This window comes from Bos javanicus, chromosome 15 (assembly GCF_032452875.1).
Source record: "Bos javanicus breed banteng chromosome 15, ARS-OSU_banteng_1.0, whole genome shotgun sequence".
Taxonomy (NCBI): Eukaryota; Metazoa; Chordata; class Mammalia; order Artiodactyla; family Bovidae; genus Bos; species Bos javanicus.
In genome coordinates, this window is record NC_083882.1 from 79,047,402 (window position 1) to 79,065,699 (window position 18,298).

The window sequence follows — 18,298 nt, forward strand, 5'->3', positions numbered from 1 at the left end:
GAAGTCTCTAGATTTTTTTTTTCTCATCTAAATCTCTTTTTTTTTCTTTTTTTAAAAAATATAAATTTATTTATTCTAATTGGAGGTTAATTACTTTACAATATTGTATTGGTTTTGCCATACATCAATATGAAATGAAGTCTCTAGATTTTTCCAGGGCTCTGACATAGGGCATGGTAATATGCACTTGCTCATTCACTTGTTCAATTCCTCCTTCAAATAGTCATTATTTAACTGCTACTGGTCAGTTTCCATGCAATTGAAGCAAAAAGTGCCAACAATAAGAATGGAAAAATATAAGGAATCTTGCATGTTTTAAGGTATATTTAAGCCAAAAGTCTTAACAACTTGAATTCTGTTTTGTTTTTTCATAAAGTATGTAACGAACATTACTCTTTATTCGCAATAGAGGATTATTTAGGTATGAAATATTGAAGATCCTTTCACTAATTACCCTGCCAGGCTCCTCAGTCTATGGGGATTCTCCAGGCAAGAACACTGGAGTGGGTAGCCATTCCTTCCTCCAGGGGATCTTCCCAATCCAGGGATCGAACCCAGGTCTCCTGCATTGCAGGCAGATTCTTTACTGTCTGAGCTACCAGGGAAGCCCAATAAATATTTAAGCATCATCAATGGTGGATTATTTTAAACTATCTAAAGTATCTTATAAGCTAGAAATGGTTAAGTTTTTAAGGGGAAATTATAGATATTTAAAACCTTTCTCTGATAACTGTGTGGCAAACAGTTAAAACATTTATAAATATACTCATCACACTATACATTTATTGTTTTCAGTCACTCAGTGCAGTCCAACTCTGTGTAACCCCATGCACTGCAGCATGCCAGGCTTCCCTGTCCTTCACCATCTCCTAGAGTTTGCTCAAGCTGTTGTCCATTGAGTCAGCGATGCCATTCAACCATCTTGTCCTCTGTGGTCCCCGTCTCCTCCTGCCTTCAATCTATATTTTAAGTAACAATTGTCTCAATGCTGCAATCACATGCTTGTTCCCAAGGCTGTATATCATGGGATTTAACACCAGAGTCACTATGGTGTAGAACAAGGAGAGCAGTCTGTCAGTTCCTGCAGAGTGACTGGATTTGGGCCTGAAGTAGGCAATGGCAGCAGATCAAAAATAAAAGCACAACCAACAGCTGAGAAGAGCACTTGGAGAAGGCTTTGGCTCTTCTGGCTGTTGGCAACCTCAGAATAGTGGAAATGATTTTACTGTAAGAGGCAAGTATTAACATAAAAGGCACTGCAGCACCCAGCAGAACTACTGCATAGACTGACAGTTCCTGCACAGAAGTGTCTCCGCAGGCCAGCTTCAGAATGGGGATTACGTCACAGAAGTGGTTAATCTGGTTCGAATGACTGAAATGCAGAGTAAAGATCCAACACGTTTGCCCTATCTGCAATGGGATTCCACTGATCCCAGAGTCCACAGCCAGCTAGAGGCACGTCTTTGGGGTTATGACCTGGGGATGGTGCAGAGGGTCACAGACGGCCACACAGCGGTCATAGGCCATTACTGCCAGGAGGAAATACTCAGTGGTTCGAGGCTAAGGAAGAAGCACATTTGGGCAGCACAGGCCAACATAGAAATGCTTCTGTTCTGAGTCCAAAGGTTCACCAGAATCCTAGGGAAAGTGACGGACACGTAACAAATTTCCAAGGAGGAAAAATTTGCCAAGAAAAAATACATGGGTTTCTGCAGAGCTGGGTCAAGCCAAGTTATTATTATTAAGAGACTATTTCCAGTTAAGATAATGATGCAAATTATGGAGAGCACTCCAAAGAGTAACCCTTGGAGGTTTGGAAGGTCAGAAAACCCCAGGAGAACAAATTGTATAACTGTGGATATGTTGTCTTCTGCTTTCATCTCTTCATATTTCATCTGTGGGAATGATTCAATCCGAAGTACCATTATTTCACTTTTTGACTTTTGTTTCCTTATGTATAAACAGGATTCTATGTCCTCTTATTTTTCCAATTCCCTAAAGAAACAAAACCTATTACTAATAAGACCTGTGAAACTGTAGTGAAATATATTCTTCATTAATATTAAATATATGTTTTAAAAATATATCTCTAATTTTCTTGAAGAGATCTCTAGTCTTTCCCATTCTATTGTTTTCCTCTATTTCTTTGCATTGATCACTGAGGAAGGCTTTCTTATCTCTCCTTGCTATTCTTTGGAACTCTGCATTCAAATGGTATATCTTTCCTTTTCTCCTTAGCTTTTCACTTCTCTTCTTTTTACAGCTATTTGTAAGGTCTCCTCAGACAGCCATTTTGTTTTTTGAATTTCTTTTTCTTGGGGATGGTCTTGATTCCTGTCTCCTGTACAATGTCACGAACCTCCATCCATAGATCATCAGGAACTCTATCAGACCTAGTCCCTTAAATCTATTTCTCACTTCCACTGTATAGTCATAAGGGATTTGATTTAGGTCATACCAGAATGGTCTAGTGGTTTTCCCCACTTTCCTGATTTTAAGTCTGAATTTGGTAATAAGGAGCTCATGATCTCAGCCACAGTCAGCTCCTGGTCTTATTTTTGCTGACTGTATAGAGTTTCTCCATCTTTGGCTGCAAAGAACATAATCAATCTGATTTTGGTGTTGACCATCTGGTGATATCCATGTGTAGAGTCTTCTCTTGTGTTGTTGGAAGAGGGTGTTTGCTATGACCAGTGTGTTCTCTTGGCAAAACTCTATTAGCCTTTGCCCTGCTTCATTCTGTACGCCAAGGCCAAATTTGTCTGTTACTCTAGGTGTTTCTTGACCTCCTACTTTTGTATTCCAGTCCCCCATAATGAAAAGGACATCTTTTTTTTGGGTGTTAGTTCTAGACAGTCTTGTAGTTCTTCATAGAACCATTCAACTTCAGCTTCTTCAGCATTATTGGTGGGGGAATAGACTTGGATTACTGTGATATTGAATGGTTTGCCTTCAAAATGAACAGAGATCATTCTGTCATTTTTGAGATAGCATCCAAGTACTGGATTTCAGACTCTTGTTGACTATGATGGCTACTCCGTTTCTTCTAGATATTCAGTGGTTTGTTGATGTTTACATATACTTTCAGTATGGAAATCCAAAATGTGAGGCAGTTATTAATTGATTCTTTGTTTTGTCAAGTATGGCTGTCACAGAATAATGACCCTCAAAGACACATTTTATAAGGAAGACTGAGTGCCAAAGAATTGATGCTTTTAAACTGGGGTGTTGGAGAAGACTCTTGAGAGTCCCTTGGACTGCAAGAAGATCAAACCAGTAAATCCTAAAGGAAATCAATCCTCAATATTCATTGGAGGGACTGATGCTGAAGCTAAAGCTCCAATACTTTGGCCACCTGATGCGAAGAGCCAACTCTTTAGAAAAGACCCTGATGCTGGGAACGATTGAAGGCAGGAGGACAAGGGGATGACAGAGTTCAAGATGGTTGGATGGCATCACCAATTCTATGGACATGAGTTTGAACAAGCTCCAGGAGATAGTGAAGGACAGGGAAGCCTGGCATGCTGCAGTCTGTGGACTCACAAAGAGTCAGGCCCAACTGAGCGACTGAATAGCAACAACTATATACATATATGTGTGTGTGTGTGTGTGTGTGACAACCTTGTGTGTGCATGCTAAGTCACTTCAGTTGTGTCTGGTTGTGCCACCCTATGGACTGTAGATAGCCAGGCTCCTCTATCCGTGGGATTTTCCTGGCAAGAATACTGGAATGGGTTGCCATGTCCTTCTCCAAGATATCTTCCCAATTCAGGGATCAAACTCACGTCTCCTGCAGCTCCTGCACCTCAGTCAGATTCTTTACCACTGAGCCACTGGGGAAGGCCATATATGACAAACTTAATCATTCTAAATATAATTAGTTCAACGAATCCACCTAGAAAAGTTCTCATCTGTGTTGTTGCATGTACATACACAAACTCTTTTTATCTATGTATCTATCATCTATCTAAATGCTTTAAACACAAAATATAAATGCACATATATAAATATGTATATGTTTTCTGTGTAAAGCTTATTATAGCAAAGCACAATCATCTTTCTTTTTGAAATTTCAACATCATCTCTCTAAAAGTTTGTTTCATAATTTATATTTTTTCCAACTCTTCCCTTAGACCATATGTTCACTTTCTCTTTATCTTCTAATTCTATTATTCTATTTCCATATATGTTCTCTGTACTAATTATATGGTAGTGAAATAAGCTTACATGCTTTCATGTCACAGCTAAAGAAATAGTTTATCAATAAGATTACATATACCAATACACTATTCCAAGAAACAATTATTCATATGATACCTATATAAATATAAATATACAGATACCTTTCAAAGAAGGAAAGAAAGAGAAGATGTCTACCATTACTCCCCGAATATTCTTTTCCAGCAAAGAATCCATAGCTATTAATACAATCCAGATGCACAATGAAGACATATTCACTTTTCACTTTCCCCTAATCAGTCTACTAATCTTGGAAAGACTTTGCACATGTTACTGACCTTCCCGTCCTTCGTTGTCAGTTGACTTCGGTCCACAAAAGCAATATTATCCTAAAGTACGCACATAGACACACACAGACAAGCATGTGTACCTACATAAATGAATATCTGTTTTTGTGTTTCTAAATAATAAAATTGTGTGTGCTTAGTTTATCAGAATTATAAGTGACTTATTCTGGGAATAGTACAATGCAAAGTAGTAGCAAAAGATTATCTTGCTAATAAAGATATTTAATTTTTGTTTATTTTTTTAATTTAAATTTATTTATTTTAATAGGAGGCTAATTACTTTACAATATTGTATTGGTATTTATAATTTACAAAGCATTGGTAGTATTTGCACACATTCACTGTGTTTGAAAAACAAGTGATACAGATACAGATTTTTGGCAAGCTATTACCACTGAATGTGGTAACTAGTTTAGATATGGTTTGTTAGTTGCCAAACCAAAGTGAAAATAATTTCTGAAGCTGTCCACTGACATTTTTAGCTTGTAAAACTGCAGTATCTACCCAAAAATGTCATAATGCTCCAAGATGTCACTCTTATTTACCCTTCTCTATAAAAGGAGAGAGATCCAGTCACATTCGTTCGATATATCAATATTTTTAAATGTTGTCCCCCCCCATTAGTTATCTCTTCTCTCTAAAAATGTTTTTTTTTTTTTTTAATTAGGCAGGAGGGAGAGAAAAAAGAGAGGATTTCTTAATTTCTGTCTCAATCTTTTCAACATATGGATAGTTTCAGGATTTATCCAATTTCTGCCTAGAAATTTTCCTGGAATTTTGATGTTGCTGTTATTATAGTTCTCTTTCTTTTAACCTCCTGTATTCAATCGCTTCCATTAGATTTTAGTAGGTTATGATGGCTGTATTATCTGAGAATCTTAGTGATTCATTGTTTGTTTGGTTCTCAATAAGAGTTGGTTTTTCCTTCTTCACTGCATTATCAGAATTGGTCACATGTCATCTGGTTGCTTTCTTCCAAGGAGAAAGTGGTACTGCACCTCCCTATCCATCTGGAAATAGCCAGCTCCATGTAAATGTGAACAAAACTGACAAATATTTTTTATGGGAATAAACTTTAAAAGCAACGGTTCAAGCTTCATCATATTTTTTAACTTTGAGTAATGGAGACAGGTCATATTTCTGCAATGACCTGTTGCTTGTCTATATGAAGGATTATTATATACACATGGAATTTTGAAAAATATGTAACTACAGAAATAGCACACACAACTAATAATTGAGATTTTCCTTGTTCAGAATGAATACAAATTTATTGTTTGTTATTTTGATTACCTGAATAGCACAAGTTTATTGTAATTAACTGCACAATTTCAATAAAACAAAGGGAAAAACAGAATGATTTACTCTGTGATTTCCATAATTAACAACGATGATTATTTTTGTATTGACCATTTCTAATATGTGTATATATGTAAGGTTTAAGGTGTACAATACTTGTGCTTTTATCAGATCAGATCAGATTAGATCAGTCACTCAGTCGTGTCTGACTCTTTGCGACCCCATGAACCGCAGCATGCCAGGCCTCCCTGTCCATCACCAACTCCAAGAGTTCACTCAGACTCATGTCCATCAAGTCAGTGATGCCATCCAGCCATCTCATCCTCTGTCGTTCCTTTCTCCTCTTGCCCCCAATCCCTCCCTGCATCAGAGTCTTTTCCAATGAGTCAACTCTTCGCATGAGGTGGCCAAAGTACTGGAGTTTCAGCTTTAGCATCATTCCTTCCAAAGAAATCCCAGGGCTGGTCTCCTTCAGAATGGACTGGTTGGATCTCCTTGCAGTCCAAGGGACTCTCAAGAGTCTTCTCCAACACCACAGTTCAAAAGCATCAGTTCTTCAGCTCTCAGCCTTCTTCACAGTCCAACTCTCACATCCATATATGACCACAGGAAAAACCATAGCCTTGACTAGATGAACCTTTGTTGGCAAAGTAATGTCTCTGCTTTTGAATATGCTATCTAAGTTGGTCATAACTTTCCTTCCTAGGAGTAAGTGTCTTTTAATTTCATGGCTACAGTCACCATCTGCAGTGGTTTTGGAGCCCAGAAAAATAAAGTCTGACACTGTTTCCACTGTTTCCCCATCTTGGAAGATACTTTTACAAAAATTTAAATCCTTTCCCTTTTCCCCTAACTTTCCTAACCCCACTGTCATCTCTAGGAAAATATATTAAAAAACCATGACTTACGAATATTCCCATCACTTTTTCCAAGCTCATCTTATTATATGTAAAGATTTCAATAATATCTTTTGTTTTATCAACTCAACAAATCATATTATGAATTTAATCTGATATATGCCTAATAATTACTAATATCATTGTACAACATCATTTATTAAACTACATTCCTAATGAGAGGTACTTTTCACTCTAAGAAATTCTTTCTCTGTAGAATAATTGCTAGGCCAAACTATACATAATATTTTAATTAAAGTCCATTACTAAATTAGTTTAAAAAATTTCTGTGACAACTCTTGGAACTGGATAATATGCTTTCCAATAAGTGACATAACTGAGTCTGTATTACAGCTGGGCATATTATAGCAATTGTTGTCTGAAGTTCTTAATACAAGAGAACATTTCACAACAAGGTTATAGAATTCCTAAGCAAATATTGCTATTTGTTGACCCATACACAACTGTATAACTCTGGACAAAAAGGTTTCTCAGTGTTACAAGTAATTTTTATTTTGGTAATAACTACCAATTTATAGGCAGATAAATTGAGTTTAAGATAAATATCTATTGAAAATTTATAACACATATATAAGAAATCAAGTTCTGAAATACAAGTCACTTTTTCAATGAGCTAAGGTGTTTGCTTGGCCATTGTCTCAGTGCCATCATGACATCCTTGTTCCTTAGACTGTATATCATGGGGTTAAACATAGGTGTCACAATCGTGTAGAAGAGGGAAAGCACTTTGTTAGTTCCTGCTGAGCCTTGGGTCTTGGGTCTTAAATATGTGACAAGGCCTGATCCGAAGAACAATGCCACAACCATAAAATGAGAGGAGCAGGTGGAAAAGGCTTTGCCCCGACTTGTGGCTGATGGCAATTTAAGGACTGTGGAGATGATTTTGCCGTAGGAGACAAGTATCAGCAGAAACGGAACCAAAACAAACAGCGCAGCAACTGTGAAGACCAACATTTCATTCAGAAAAGTGTCCCCACAGGCCAGCTTGAGTATGGGAGGGATGTCACAGAAGAAGTGGTTGATGAGGTTGGAACCACAAAAGGGCAGAGAGAAAATCTGGCATGTCTGGCCTATTTGGATTGGGATTCCACTGATCCAGGAGCCGGCCACTAGCTGGATACACACCCTGTAGTTCATGACTAGGGGATATTGCAGAGGGCTACAAATGGCCGCGTAGCGGTCATAGGCCATCACGGCCAGAAGGAAGCACTCGGTGGCCCCAAGTGTAAGAATGAAGCACAATTGTGTGGCACAAGCAACTAGAGAAATCGTTCTTCTTTGTGTCCAAAGACTCGTGAGCATTCTGGGGAGTGTAACAGACACGTAGCAGATTTCCAAAAGGGAAAAATTGCCAAGGAAAAAATACATGGGGGTCTGGAGACCAGGGTCTAGTTTTGTTATCAGAAATTTGATGCCATTGCCCATCAAGATAATTATATAGATGAGTAAGAACAGTCCAAATAAAAACCTCTGGAGATGAGGAACATCAGCAAAGTCCAGGAGAACAAACTCAATCAATTTAGTGAGATTACCTTCTGGTGCTTTTTCTTGGTGTTCCATCTGTGAGAAAGGGTAAATGTATTATCTGCTTTTTATTTTTACCATCAGGGATCAGTGTCTGTTTTATAAATTGTATCAGGATATCCAGGTTGATTTTCATGATCAGTGCAATTGTTTCTAATTTAAGAATTTTTATTATTTCTGCTTTCCCTTTTCTCAGTTTATAATCCATGTGTTATCACCATACACTCTCCCTTGAAATATCTTTTAGGGCATTCTTTCCGAATATAGTCCAAAGTCAAAAAAGTTAGAGTGTTAGTCATTCAGTCGTGTCTGACTCTCTGATCTCATGGATTGTAGCCCACCAGGCTCCTCTGTCCATGGGATTTCCTAGGCAAGAATACTAGAGTGGGTTGTCATTCCCTTCTCCAGGGGATATTCCCAACCGAGGGATCAAACCCAGATCTCCTGCGTTGCAGGCAGATTCTTTATCATCTGAGCCACCAGGGAAGCCCCAAATGCCCTGATCAGCACAGACATTAGACAAACGGAGTTATTGAAGATAGACCCACAGTGTTGCTATGTGATCTCAGTTTTAAATACTTACATTATTTTGTGGCCATGTTTCACAGTTTGTGGGATCTTAGTACACCAACCAGAGATTGAACCTCAGGCTCACAGCAGTGAAAGTACAGAGTCCTAATCACCGGACTGCTAGGGAATTCCCTCAGATATTTACATTTTTTGACAATTTTATTGCATTTCTCTATGACTTTACATACTTCAGTAGAACTATTAATATAACAGAAATTATCTTCCTTATATATTTTCAGCTACATATTTCAAGTCTTCATTTCCCTCCCATCACTTGACGATCTTGATCATATGTGTTCTTATATACAATTCACATTTTTAGGCAGTTTACAAAAAATATGAGAGACTTTTATTTTATTGTACATAGGGGAATAGAATACACATATTTCAGTAAGATGCTATGTGGGGGCTATCAGAGGGTTTTATTTTGGAAAAGTTGTGTGGGAATAGATACAGAGAGAGACAATTAAGAGGGTCACTGTGGGAAAAGAGGGGTCACCTGGAATACGTTCATTAGCTGTGTGAGATACTTCCTGTCATGCTTTACCCTGTGTTCTGTGTGCATCTCTGATGTCTTTGTTGTTCCTCAAAAAATAATAATAATAATTCAGATAACAGTTTCTAAACTCACTTTTCTTGAGCTAGGATATTGAGATTTAGCAATGATGGATACATTGCTCATTTGCACATTGGTTTTGTGATTGCAAATCAGTGCCTATTGTTTAAATCATACTTAAGTTTGAATTCTAACTCTGTTATTTATCATCTATTATATTAAGTAATTGTTTAAATTTTCTGTTTGCTTCTTTATTTGAGATAATTAAATATGATTTTATTGATAAAATTACCTATCACTTTTAATATGTTTATGTATAAGTCATGGTCCTATAATTATAATTATTAATATGGTATAATGTTCTTAAATCTTTAGTTGCCAGGGTTGTACCACACTCCCTAGAAAAATCGTTTTTGGTAGAGTTATTGAGTTACTCATTGATGATTACTTTTTTCCATTTTTTCCTTTCATCAGAGCCAGGAGTGGGATATGGTCTTACCTAAATAAGGAATGAGACTCCTCTAGTACAGAATCTAAGAGCACACACTCAGTTTCAGGGCTGATTCTGCATCGCCCCATTGTTAAAGTGACTGCCTCCTTAAATATTACACTCCAGGCATCACTTGACTCAACATGAGTCCCAGCCCTGCTTCTCATTTCCCCACCCTTTACGTTTCAAGTTTTTCCATGCAAGCATAGTCTAAATATAGTGTCATGGACAAAAAATACAATCCTGACAAGATAGCCTGCAATTGAATCATGGCTTCACTTGCCAGCTGTGTGACAATGCGAATTGCTTAATCTCTCTGTGCCACAGTTCACTTGGCTGGAAAACTGACTTAACAGTTGTACCAACAGTTAGGATTGCAACATGAATTAATTCATTTGATACAATAAAGCAACTTACAGTTGTTTTGGCATTCATAGAAAGTCTATTTGAAAGCTAGCTATTATTGTTTTTATTAAAAGCTAAATTTTATTCTTCTAAATTTCACTCTCTGCTTTAACAGTAAGAAAAGCTGCTCTCTAGTTCACCTTGGCTTGGTATCACATGGTTAATGTGGGGATGAAATAAGATACTAAAGCAATCATCACAGTATTATAAAAACCCCAGACTCTTAGATGTGACTTCTCCATGAATTCTCTGCCAATAATTTGATAACATTATCACCTCCACTCTGTAGAGCTAACAGGGAGAGCACCCGTGACTTGGTAGCACACAATGTTGCAATTTGGCTCATCCCTTTCATATGCCGCTTTTCTTTCCCACTGACATTCCATGATCTAGGATCTAAGCACTGAGACCTAGGAAAATAGTTATTGCATGATCTAGGAACATAGTCCTCGTTTTCCTGCTGGAAGCAATATAGATCTTAGAAAATGTGTGTTTACTTAATATAGTGTTCATTATTTGATTATGAAATTGAGTAAAGAAACAGACACTTTTAATTTAAAATTGTCAATCTTAAAAGAGAGGAAAAATATACAAAAGAATAGAATTGCAATCTTTATCATTTTTATGAACAGAAGCATTTAGTATTTCACTCATTACCTGAATAAAATTATTTCCAGTGCTATATAAAATATAATTTTTAATTGTACACGTGTGGCATTTTGATGATGAAATCTTGTATAACATGAAATAGGTAAGATTTGAGTTTGAATTTCATAAGAGTAAAACAAGGTATATTTCAAGTATGTTTGTATATTTGATAAAAATTGGTAACTCAATCCTTGAAAATAATTTAAACACATTGTTGAAACTAAAGCTATCTTTATTATTTTATAAATCCTGAATTCTATAATTTTTTTTCAAAATAATTGTTCTTTGAATTCCAATGGTTAAAACTTTATTTTATGTATTACTTTATTTTAAATCTCTTATTATAATATCAAATTGAATAGACATATGTAACCATTTTTGTTACAATATAAGGGCTCAAATGAGGTTTTCTTTAATATTATCTATACCTAGACTTAAGCTATTACATTATTTGACATTTCAAAGTGACTTAATACCATAATTTATTATAATTATTTGATGTTAAATTACATTTAATAGAATAAGAAATATATAGAAGTTGCTTTAATGAACAAAAATATTTGCTACCATGTGTAAAATTAATAATTGACACATTAAAAACCTTTGTACATGATTAATTTTAAATTTAAAATAAGAATTAAGCCTTACTATCATTTTCATATTTACCTTTCTTACTTGAAATGTTGCTGATTTTTCTCACTAGAGAGGCTTTGAATTTTTACTGTAAGTGGAATTACTTGTTTCCTCAAAGTAATTCAACTGGCCTTTAAATATTCTATTCTTTCTAAACATAAAGTGCTCTTAAATAAAAGTAGTTATCTCTACCCAAGAGATCTCTGCCACCTGGCACATTTAAATTTCTAATTAAAATCATCACGTGTTGAATTCTCTGATTTGTTGTATTTTTTTTTTTTAATTTTCCCCAGAAAGCTATCACTCTACTCAGAATATTTTTTCCTTCAGCCTCTCTAGGGAATAGAGGACATCGTGCATTTTATTTCTCAGATATGAACAGGGTGCTAAGTAATATTATCTGTGGGCTCCCCAGGTGCTACAGTTAGTAAACAATTGGTCTGTCAATGCAAGAGATGCAAGAGACACAGGTTTGATCCCTGGCTCATGAAATTCACGTGGAGTAGGAAATGACAACCCACTCCAGAATCCTTGCCTGGAGAATTCCATGGACAGAGGAGTCTGGTGGGCTACAGAGTCGGATATGACTGAACACACACACGCACACACACACACACAATATTATTTGGGTCGATCAAATAGACACGGATCCAATTCTTACTTTAACTGTTATGAATGCATTATGCCGAGCCTCTGTATGATATGTTCCTTGAGTCTTAGTTAGAGGACAGATCTGTGTAGTAGTTATAATACATATTCTGATGGCAAATATTTTTATGTGCAAAATTAGTGTGTTATTGATTTCTTAAGCAACCTGAGATTTAGCTGATGAATGTATTAAACATACATCAAAATTTAAAAATTTAACCCAAGGTTAATCGTAGTAGGAGAAAATTTTTCCTCTTTTGCAGCCTACCACCAATTTTCCCCAAATTTATTTTACATCTTCAAGATGTGAATACTTTCAGCCTCTGCTGCTAAGTCACTTCAGTCATGTCCGACTCTGTGCGACCCCATAGACGGCAGCCCACCAGGCTCCCCTGTCCCTGGGATTCTCCAGGCAAGAACACTGGAGTGGGTTGCCATTTCCTTCTCCAATGCATGAAAGTGAAAAGTGAAAGTGAAGTCGCTCAGTCGTGTCTGACCCTCAGCGACCCCATGGACTGCAGCCTTCCAGGCTCCTCCATCCATGGGATTTTGCAGGCAAGAGTACTGGAGTGGGGTGCCATTGCCTTCTCCACTTTCAGCCTCTAGTTACAATAAAATGAGAATCTGGAATAAGTCCAGCTGAGATTATGGGAAAGATGCTAAGCAAAATTTTGTGAGTTATACGTTTCAAATGTGGAGAAATTTCTCCAACATAAAAATTGTTTAAAAATCTTGGCTCAGAGACAGTTTCTTATGACCCCCCAAATTGGATGTTGTTTCCTATTACTTAGTAAACAGTGATTTCTTAAGGTTTATGATTAGGAAGAGAAAATATTTACAAGAGAGGGAACACGTAGAGTAATGTGACAGTGGGAATGATTTGGAAGGTTAATTCAAAAGTATCAGGAGCCTTGTGGCAAAGATCATGAGTAGTGGGCAGTGGGACAGGCTTCTCATGGGGACCAGATGTGACAAAGGACAGAAAGGGAGTGAGAGGCCATCCAGGCTCATCCAAGAAATAGCTAGTGCTGGAAAGGAGTTATAAGACCCGTTGATCAGCAGAGTGCAATATTATGCATGGGCTTCCCAGGTGGCTCAGTGGTAAAGAATCTGCCTATCAAGGTAGGGGAGGCCAGGGGAGCCTGACGGGCTACTGTCCATGGACTCACAAAGAGTCTGATGCAGCTGGGCAACTGAGCACAGCACAGCACAGTATTATGCATAAATAAAGAAGCCTTCTGCTGGAATAGAATAGAAATTCCAGAAAAGGCTTAAATATACGTCAAAATTTGTCATTGACTAAAAATAGCCTACCAAATTGGTAAAGCCTGGACATTTAAAATAACTGTCTTCGGACAACTGGGCACCCTTAGAAGGAAAAAAAAATACAGTATATGTATTTTTGATAACTATCCCACAGCAGAATAGACTCCAAATGATACATTTTAGAGTGAAATGATTAAAGTATTCTAAGAAATGGGTTTTATAATTTTGGAGTAAGGAAAGTTTAACTCATTCAAATTTAGAATGCAGGACACACACACACACACACACACAAAACTCTGTAAAAATAAATGTTTCTAGATGCTAAAAAGTAGCAAGCTCCATTAAGTATCAAATATAATTAATATAACAGAAAAAATTGTTACAACTGATTTCAAATAAAGTGCTCTTGGCTCCTTCTTTAATACAGAAGATAAGTCCAAAGTATAAATTTTAAAAATGGGTAAAACAGATGAATTAACAATTCACAGAAGAAAATTATTCTTTCAACATACAGACAACAGCTCCATTTGTAAAAAAAAAAAAAAAAATAAGTAAATTGTAATCTGAACAATGATACAGTATTAAAAAATTTGAGACATTTTCCTATGCGTTGTGTATGTGTGGAGAGGAATATCCAATTGACCAACAGCACAACTGTGCTCACCCTCTGAATTAATCAGTAAGCATGCGCACATACTAAGATATGCAGTAACATTACAACAAATTTGTGGCTTGAAAATGTGTGAATATTTTATGATTTAATGAGCCTTGATTTTGATATTGTCATCTATTCTTTTTTCTCCCATAGTTATATGTACCTTTAAAATATGTTCTATAATTTATCAAACATTTCTAGTGCCTGAAACTAGACTGGCTTGTTGTGACCCAGTGCCTCTTAACCACAAATGAAAGTTATTTTTTGTTGTTGTTGTTTTAGAGATTGGAAAATTAAACTTGGCTTTAAGTATGTCCTTTTATAAAGATGTTGATTTATTTTTCAAAGCAATTCAGTGGCCTCACCAGTCTTGAATCGTATTTTTGTTGTTTGATTACTACTTTTTTTTTATAATAAAAGGTGATTCATTTTTCTGAATTAGTTTCAGAAAAAAATAGAAGCATAGCCAAAAATAAGAAAGAGTATTATGCTTTTTTCCATGATAGAATGTGCTCATTAAATAAAATTTAAGAAATAGAGGGAATCATGTATATACATATGACAAATGATGTTCTAGATATGGCTTTTTAGCTTAACAAAAAGGATATGTACAGTATGATTATGATTTGGTTTGCTTAAAAATATGCTTAATCCATGCTGTATAGAATTACATTTTTTTCATTTCTAGAACTCCTTGGTTTTCCTCTGTGTGAAATTATCATAATTACATGCAATTCTAGTTTGATAAAGATTTGACATAATGAATGATGAGAAATGAGCATTCTCAGATGCGTCCCTTGGCACACATGTGCACACATTTCTTCTGGTACGTGGCTAAGGGTAAGCTTTTCTTGATGAAGGCAGGCTGTGTGGTAATATGGTGCACCATTCACACATCAGCATCGGGGAGAGCTTTCATTACTCCACACCCCTTACATATGTGATAGGGCGAGTCTTTTTGTTTGTTTGATTTCGTCCTCGTAATGAATGTGTCATAGATTTCATTTGGTTTTAACCTGGTTTTAATTTGCATTTACTGGTTGCTAATGAGTTATTTTCTTCTTTTTTCTGGGCATTTAGATTATTCTCTTTTGAAATGCATCTTTAAGTCTGCTGTCAATTCTTCTCCTGAATTTTTGATGCTTTTGATTTAGAGCACTTCTTTAACAATAGTGTATTAAACCTTTTATATTGAAAAATTTCACTTGGGATAGCAGCATTTCTTAGTCCAGGAAGTTCAACTGATTAATGTTTACATTATGACTAATAATTTTATCAAAAACACTTTTCTCTCACCAACATCATGAAGTTAATAAACATTATCTTGGAAAAGACTCATTGTTATGCATTTTTACTTAAGTTTACAAATTATCTGAGATTACATTTTAAAATAAATTTTGTGAAGTGAGGTTCAAGCTCTCTTTTTGTACCATTATATATATTTAAATTAATATAATTTATTAAAAGACCATCTTTCCTACATTTTCTGCTGTATGAACTTTTGCTTATTCAAGTGTTCCCATGTTCTATAGTCAGTCAACAAGTATTCTCTAAAGCTTTCCATATGCAGTATCTTTGCTAGCTGAAATCTTTTGATTTTAAGTAAATTATAACAATATAGAGGGAGGCAAACTAGAATATACATTATGAATTTTGGATAAAAATATTGGGAGGCCAATTGCTAGATAAAATATACTATATTGTTTTAGTATTTTGGCCACCTGATGCACAGAGCCAACTCAATGTAAAAGACCCTGATGTTAGTAAAGATGAAGTCAAAAAGGAGAAGGAGACAGCAGAGGAGGAGATGGTTGGATATTAATAGTGTCGCTGACTCAATGGACACGAATCTGAGCAAATTCTGAGACATAGTGGAGGACCAAGGAGCCTGGCATGCTATGGTCCATGAAGACACAAAGAGTTGGACATGAATTGCCAACTGAACAACAACAACAAATCAAATAAGAAGTGAATTTTTCCTGACAGAGACTAGTCCATTAAATATGAGATCAGCAAAAAATTAATTTCCTATAAATACAAACACTAGGGAGATAATCCTGATATCAGAAAGTCAAGCATAAAATGGCAGGATCATGAGGACAATCAATTTATACTAATGCAGGAAGCAAAATTCCAAATAATGTCTGATTAAGACAACACCAGAACTAAGTAGGGAAAAAGATCACTAGCTCAAAGCAGTGGATAAGACATTAAACATTAAGGCAGTAATTTTCTCAGGGCTACTGTGACAGCTTTATTCCTCAGAGTATATATAATGGGATTAAACATCGGGGTAACATGGTTTAGAAAGAAGAGAGAAAAAATCTTTCCTGTAAAAGTATTTGGAATCATGTCATAAATATGTAACGGTTCTGGGTCCACAAAATAAAGGCACAGCCATGGGGCTTCCCAGGTGGCTCTCATGGTAAAGAACCTACCTGCCAATGCAGGAGATGTAAGAGACGCAGGTTTGATCCCTGGGTAGGGAAGATCCCCTGGAGAAGGCACAGCAACCCATTCCAGGGTTCTTGCCTGGAGAATCCCGTGGACAGAGGAGCCTGGTGGGCTACGGTCTACAAAGTTGCAGAGTCGGACAATACCGAAGCAACTTAGCGCACACGCGTGATGTGAGGTGTACAGGTGGAGAAAACTTTGGCTCATTCCACTGCTGATAGCAAACATAGGAAGGAGAAGTGATTTTACTGTGGGAGCCAAGTGTCAGCTGAAAAGGGATCATGACAAACGGTGCACTAATGGTGCAACCATAGCGACTGACACTTCATTCAGAAAAACATCACCGCAGCCCAGCTTGTAGTGAGATCCACAGCAGGACAGAGGGAACATCTGGCAGGTTTGCCTTATCCTGACTGTAACACCACTGATTCAAGAGCCAAGAGTCATTAGTGGAATACAGGGCTCCCGGTTTATAACTAGAGGACGTTGTGAAAGTTACAGGTGGCCACATAGCAGTCATGGGCCATAACTGTCAAGACCAAGTATTCTATGTTGCCAAGAATAGAAATAAAAGATATCTTTGTAGTGCATGCAAAAAAAAAATATATATATATATATAATTTGAGAGCCTGGTCAGCTCTGATTATGGGAATATTGATGTTGCTTCTCACAAGGATAATCACATAAAAAAAGAAAATATTACAAAAAGAAACACTCAGACATTGGGAATACAGAAGACTCCCCAAAGAACTAATGTTATCGCTGAAGTGAGATATGCTTCTGGGTTGTGTGTGTGTTTCATGTTTTCTCAGTGAAGAGAGTGAAATCAGTCATTTTTCTATTTTTGTATAGCTATATATAAATACATATATGTCACTGTTGTTCAGTCTTCCAGGCGTGTCCAGCTCTTCACATCCCTGTGGACTGCAGCACTCCAGGCCACCCTGTCTCTCACCATCTCCTGGACTTTGCCTAAGTTCATGTCCATTGCATCCGTGATGCCATCCAGCCATCTCATCTTCTGATGCCCTCTTCTCCTTCTACCTTCAATCTTTCCCAGCATCATGGTCTTTTCTAATGAGTTGGATGTTTGAATCAGGTGGCCAAAGTATTGCAACTTCAGCTTCAGCATCAGTCCTTCCAATGAATATTGAAATCTATATGTTTATATTATATAAAATATATATTATACATATGCAAAAGTGCCTATGTACATATATATCCATTTCATAATCTTAAATTTATCTCTATTTGTAACTATTATTAAAGCTATCTTAGTCCTTTTATTAAAAAGAAATTATCAAAATTATATATTCTGATTCTGTTTAGTTCACAAAAAATGTGTTATTTCAAATATCAAAGATTATTTGGCTGATACTAAAGTTACCCTGTTAGCTACTAAATAGTCTGTAAAATATTGGGAGGCAGTAAGAAAAAAAGATATGCAGTAATTTTCTTCCATATGTATTTTTTATTTTCTGAATAAAATTTATGATTTTTGTGATGTGCACATTATTCTCTTCATAATAAATCCATACTCCAAAAAGTATAAATAAATAAGTCACACATTATCTGAACTCCCTTCACTTTGAAGAAGCCCACTCTCTCTTCTAATACACATCCAGATACTGCGGACATATATACACACCAACTAGAAAGATGCACATGTGAAATGTTATATGAATATATGGATGCTATCTCCCTTTG

At 36.3% G+C, this 18,298-nt stretch overlaps 1 protein-coding gene and 1 pseudogene across 1 annotated transcript; both read right to left on the reverse strand.

Annotated features, from left to right (window-relative positions):
• Positions 1-959: 959 nt before the first annotated feature.
• Positions 960-1,916, reverse strand: LOC133261066 (olfactory receptor 10AG1-like; annotated as a pseudogene).
• Positions 1,917-7,339: 5,423 nt separating this feature from the next.
• LOC133261067 (olfactory receptor 10AG1-like) lies at positions 7,340-8,308 on the reverse strand (the record flags this gene model as incomplete). Its single annotated transcript, XM_061439644.1, has 1 exon — positions 7,340-8,308. A coding segment is annotated over one exon (969 nt), but the record flags the coding sequence as incomplete, so codon positions are not given.
• Positions 8,309-18,298: the final 9,990 nt, after the last annotated feature.